This window comes from Leuciscus leuciscus (genome assembly GCF_965113295.1).
Source record: "Leuciscus leuciscus genome assembly, chromosome: 16".
Lineage (NCBI taxonomy): Eukaryota > Metazoa > Chordata > Actinopteri > Cypriniformes > Leuciscidae > Leuciscus > Leuciscus leuciscus.
The window spans coordinates 31928895-31935159 of NC_138740.1; the positions used below are offsets into that span (position 1 = coordinate 31928895).

At 36.6% G+C, this 6265-nt stretch overlaps 1 protein-coding gene across 1 annotated transcript in view; it reads right to left on the reverse strand.

The window, feature by feature from the left end:
• Positions 1–3847, reverse strand: part of nr6a1b (nuclear receptor subfamily 6, group A, member 1b) — a gene marked incomplete at its 5' end in the record, with an annotated part of 29832 nt that extends 25985 nt beyond the window's left edge. The window contains one exon of the mRNA XM_082141191.1: positions 3685–3847. Coding sequence (XP_081997317.1) covers positions 3685–3847 — 163 coding nt within the window. The remainder of the gene's footprint in view (positions 1–3684) is intronic.
• Positions 3848–6265: the final 2418 nt, after the last annotated feature.

Below are 6265 nucleotides of genomic sequence, written 5' to 3' on the forward strand. Positions count from 1 at the left end.
TCAAAGTTTCTATGGCAACAAGGGGGTCGAAACAAGAGGTCATGGAATGGCCAGCGCAAAGGGGGGTTTTATGATCCCTGTGTGGGTGGGTGGACAGGAAGTTTATCTTCTATGTGTTTATGATGTGTGTTTGTGTGTTTGTTTATTTGTGGGGGAAGGGCTACCAACCGTAAAGACTAAATTGCAAATCAGACACGCACTCTCTCTCTCTCACACACACACACACACACACACACACACACACACACACACACACACACACACACACACACACACACACACACACACACACACACACACACACACACACACACACACACACACACACACACACACACACACACACACACACACACTGGGTTTCCATGTTTTGTGGGCACTCTCCATAGACATAATGATTTTTATACTGTACAAACTGTATATTCTATCCCCCTACACTAACCCTAATGCTAAACCTACCCATCACAAAAAACTCTTTGCATTTTTACATTTTCAAAAAACATCACTTATTATGATTTATAAGCAGTTTTACTCATGGGACAAAAAAAATCTCCACAAGTTAAAAAAAATTCTGGTATTACTATCCTTGAGGGGATTTTGACCCCATAACATAGTGAATAAATACCTGAACCACACACACATACAGACACACACACACACTTCTTTTTTACCTAATTGTGCAATGGAGGAAATCTGAGCTTGTTTTGTTGTTGTTGTTTTTGCTTTATAACAGATTGTTTTACATAAAATCACAAAAAATGAATTACTCATTTACTCTATAGTGAAACATTTTTCATATAAGACACATACATGTTGGCTTCGCCTTCCTCTCTTTTTCCGCTCTATAAGGTCAGTGAGAGTAGAAAGGTCACTCAGAAGTGAAAGGTCAAGGCTGTTGACTATACAGTTGTATTCTGGTATGTGCAGTGACCAATCCAGTGTTGCTATAGCAACGCTGATCATCTAGACTTAATGTAACTGTTAAAATTAGGAGTTTCAGTTTGCTAAAAATTTAAGTTAGTTGCGGTGTGCGTGCATATCTGTGCCAAACAGATGCTGGAAACTCAGCTGGAAAAGCTGGGAAGTCCTGGCAACCTTTGTCTTTGCTAAAAACAAGCTGGTCATCTTAGAGTGTGTGTGCGTTTCTTTCTTGGAAAACTAACAGAATATTTGACTGAAGGCTTTGCTCTCTTCAAACAAACACATTTGCAGACACTTGTACATGTACAAGTATAAATATTATACAAAAGATTTACACTATGCATGGATGATAATATGCAAATTAGGGATGCACCGATCCACATTTTTTCACTTCCGATCCGATCCCGATACCTGAATTTGGATATCGGCCGATACCGATACTATTCCGATACCAGAGCTGTGTTTGCTTTAATATTATTATTATCATTATTGTTTATTTTATATGATGCTGAAATAAACTCCTCTCAACAGGCAAGTATGATATGTAGGCCTACATATTTATGCATGTATGGTAAGTATAAGGTCAGAAAAGGAAGTCAGAAAAACAGTAAATCCTGTTAACAGGAAAAATCCCATTCTGAAAACAAATATGCAACTGTAGGTCATGTCAATATTTATTACATTCCCAAAATGTCAAATACTTTGAGTCTTGAAATATAAGAAAAGTGCTAGTGTAAACATCTTACACACACACACACACACACACACACACACACACACACTATCTAAAGGGTGATCCTCGCTCCGATGCTGTAACTCTCTCGATGAATGCTCGATCAACATCAGCCATATGCAAACAGACAAGCGGATTTCGCCTCAGACGCGCGTCAATTTCGCTTCAAACTTTTGCTTTTTACGAGCGTCAATTTCGCTCTGGGCGCGCGAATGGATTCAAAATATTCAAGCGTCCAACTAGACGCGGCAGACGCGAATTTGACGCGCTATTCGCGTTTGGTGTGAACGCACAGTAACGTGGTGCTTTTTTAAATGTTTGATTGCATTCGTTGTGTTGTACGACGCGAGGGAGCTTCAACGAGCTCTGAATTACGGCTTTGCAAACATTGCATTTTGCTGTCTTGCTCTGCGGTGTTTCCAGTGTGAAGAATTTCCACACAGCGGCCGCAAACTGCGGAATGGATTTCCTGAGCGGTGGCGTGTCTCATAACTCTGTGTCTCATTGAGCCGCGCCTCCGTTCAGGAAATCCATTCCGCAGTTTGCAGCCAGCTAGCAGACTAGCCGGCGGGAATCACTTTTGGAGTCATTTCAGCAGACAACGTTAAAGCGCAGACATGACTCAAGGATATCGGATATCTCCGCAGGTTGGATCGGGAAAATCCGATACGTGAATTACGCTGGTATCGGTCCCGATACCGATACTGGATCGGATCGGCCCCATCCCTAATGCAAATGACACAAATTTGCATACTTATGCACTATTCGAGGACATTCTGTGCTATTATTAGTGTGAGAGTGTTCACACTGAAAATTCCTAATAGAAAAAGCGCACTTTCAATACCTGGATGGTGCACTTAACTAACCGGGGGGAAAAAACTATGTATGGAATGTTGGACAGCTTTAATTATGTAGTTGGACTCCAATGCTGAATGGCAAAATAACCTTATACAATTCATATATTATATGGATGAGGACATCGCGTATAAGTACATACTGTATAAATGCATAGTATAGCCTACTCTATGCATTTATACAGTACTTATACACGATGTCCTCATCCATATAATATATGAATTGTATACGGTTATTTTGCCATTCAACATTGGCGTCATCATTTGGGATGCAAATACAGAAAATTACCTAATTATCCCTTCATTAGTTTGAAAGGTTTGAGATTTCTAAAAAATAATATAGCATAAATGTTACACTATATTAGTGTAGGGATGGCTTAAAAGTCAGCTTTTGATTCCAATTTCTCTTGCTTAAGGCAACAATTGCTCATATTAAGAGATTACTGAAACAAAAAATCACCTAAATGTGTTTTGTGTGGCAATATATAAGTTAACTGATTTTAAATAAATCAGAAAATATTATTTAGAATGACTGAAACAACCTGACTGACTCAAACAGACTCGAAACAAATATCTCATGGCGCAAAAAAAACAAACAAAAACGAATTCATAAAACTTTTTTTAACCCTTACCCCATAAGACACATTATTCACAAATATTTTTAACTGAATGATCTGACTTTTTGCAAATAATCTTTTTTTGTTGTTGTTGCCTACAATGGAAACGCCACTGATTAAAAATGTTCCAGCTGGTTGTTTGTTGTCATTGACGTGTTTTTGTGGCGCTCGAGGGTGATTCTCTCAAGTTCAAAAGTTCATCTTTTACGATTCCTCGCGGACGTGCATATAAAAAACATTCCTCAGCAGCGCTTTAAAAGACCTCACTGTCCCCAATCCCCAAACTCCAGCTCTATACGTCCATTCATCACATTACACACACATTTTACTCCATATGTTACAAGGGGTAAACTACAGATTGCGTTAACATTGCTGAAAGTTGCATTGAGAATGCTCTAAAATTCACTAGCTATTTATATTACACCTGGGAGAGATAATAGCCCATATACTTTGCCTGAATTTTGACCTCATGCATTACACATAAGATGCAGAACTGGATTTGAAACACCTTAATTTTCATCTGAGACTCAATAACTGTGCACGGGCACCAGAAACTCACCGCCGCTCAGTAATTTGTCCCGTTTGGAGAAGTGAAATCCGTTGGCTCGGTTCTCCACCTCCATCCTCCTGTAGATGAACTGAGCGAGCGTGTCTCTCCGCGGTCCGCCTGCACTCTGAGCTCTGACTGACCTCCGCGAGCCCTCAAAGAGCCGCGCGCTCATGTCAAGCGCTCGTGTCAGCGTGAAAACACCTTGCTCGGGTCACGTGACGACACGCCCCCGTGTCGCCATCTGGGAGTTGCAGTTCATACTAGAAAGATAGATAGATAGATAGATAGATAGATAGATAGATAGATAGATAGATAGATAGATAGATAGATAGATAGATAGATAGATAGATAGATAGATAGATAGATAGATTATTTTTTACATACATTTAGCTCTATCAAATGTTTAAAAATGCACAATAAACTAAAAACATTTTGTCACAGATGGTTCATGTTACAGATATGCTATTTTGATTTCCTGTTTATAATAAACAAGGACCGTCATTACGAACTCTATAGTAATATTTTTAGACATTCTGAACACTTATTGTAATAAAGTTTATAAGGGAAGCACAGAAGCCAATGGAAGTCAATCCAATTACTATGGCTCTTCTCGCTGTCATTCATCAGTTTGACTGTCCTCTGCTGCCTCACAGTGGCCATTTACATCAACACACCTGTCATTGAGACTGAAGAAGAATGTCTAACATCAAACCAGGACGACCAGAATACAAATACAAAAACAAACAAACAAACAAACAAAAACATACAAATTTGAAAGTTTCACATTCATAAATGTGAATGGTCTGACTCCAGACCGATTTTTTTCACACTCTAAAATGACTTCTTTATTGTTTTACATAGTTGTAAAGGTAAAAAGGCAACAAGAGCCAATGTGAGCACCCTAGTGGGAAAAAAAACTACACCAAAATTTATTAAAATACATTTATTTTATATTAAGTATATTACAAATCCATTAACATATCTACTGAAATATTGCTTGAGACTAACTGATATAAATATCATAATTAAACTTTATTTGGAGCACTTTATTGCACAATGTGCATTTATTAATATTAAGCCTAAAATGTGTTTTAATATCACTAGTAAGGATAGTGTGATCTCTTTATAACATTAGTCTTTAAATGCAAGATGTTTAAAATGAACCTAAAGTATATTTGCAATAGTTCCTTTTTAGCACAATCAAATTAGCATATCTTCAGCACTATTTCTGGATAACTTAAGTAGGCCTACATTTAGTACAAAATGAGTTGTTCCAATTTAGCTGACTTTAAATAGCCTATATCAGTTTAGTATTTCAAAAGTACAATTGCAGGGTATTTATATTAAGTAGGCTATAGGTAAATGCATTAAAATAAATGTATTTCAAATACATTTTAGCATATTTATTTTTCATTAGGGCAGGTATGATATTATTGCATAAAGCGCCCTTTTCCTCTTGTATATTATATTATTATATTATATTATATTATATAGGCTAGATTTCTTTTTTATTATTGTTGTAATGCTCTAGTAGTATAGTCGCTACTGGCATTAATAAAACAAAAATAAAGCATACAAATTGAAATGTCAAATTTACATTTAATGCCAAACCTTAACCATAATCTAAATTTTCAATATGTTTTCATATATTTAAAAATATATTTATCTATATAAAGAGTGAAATCCAACCAGTTTTAATATTTATTACGTGAAAACTATGTATATCAAAACTTACACAAATTACGAAATTCCACAATTGTGTCGTCATTTCCACCACTGCTACTGCTTTGTCACTATTTTATTTTTTCCTTTAAGTTTGAACTTGGTTACCAAGAAGGCAGCAGTGAAGAAACGTAATGTGTCTGTCCAGATAATTAACTGTGAACATTAACTGTCAAATTATGCAACAAACAAGCCAAACCAAAAACACTTTGAGTAGTGAACTGTGAGTAGCCTAGTGTAGGCTACATTTAATGCTAGCTATGATATTAGCCTTAGCAAAACAAAGTCGGAGATTTTTTCACCGTCGTTTCCATCACAGATTAAATACGACATATGATTTGATGCGGTGGAAATCTCCATGGCTTTATGACTTATGACATAGGCCTATATTTTGAAGTATGTTTTTTAAGCATAATTTACCACATAAATTGTCATATATTATTAACATGCAAAATCATTTGAGTCAATAAACCTATATTATTACATATCGTCACCTTCCTAAAATAATTGCCTAAGTAGCCTAATTTTAATTTTTTTTTGCATAAATCATCTCCTCATGATGAAAAAAGATCATGCAATTCTACCCCTGTCGTATAATGGCCTATGTCAAGAGTGTGACTTGGGCCGTTTTATTTAGCCTAAGTCAAAAGACTATGAGAAGGCAATTTTACAAGCTTTTCAAGATGGCAGCTGCATTAAGAAGAACGAAAATCTACTCTACCTCCATTATTGGTTCAGTTTTTGGTGTTTTCTGAGAAACCTGAAAAAATGACTTGGCCAATTCATTTAGGAAGGTGACGATATTCATTACTATTATATTCATATTTACTTGCCTTTTTTGGGGCGTCCAGTAGGTGGAGGTGTTGAG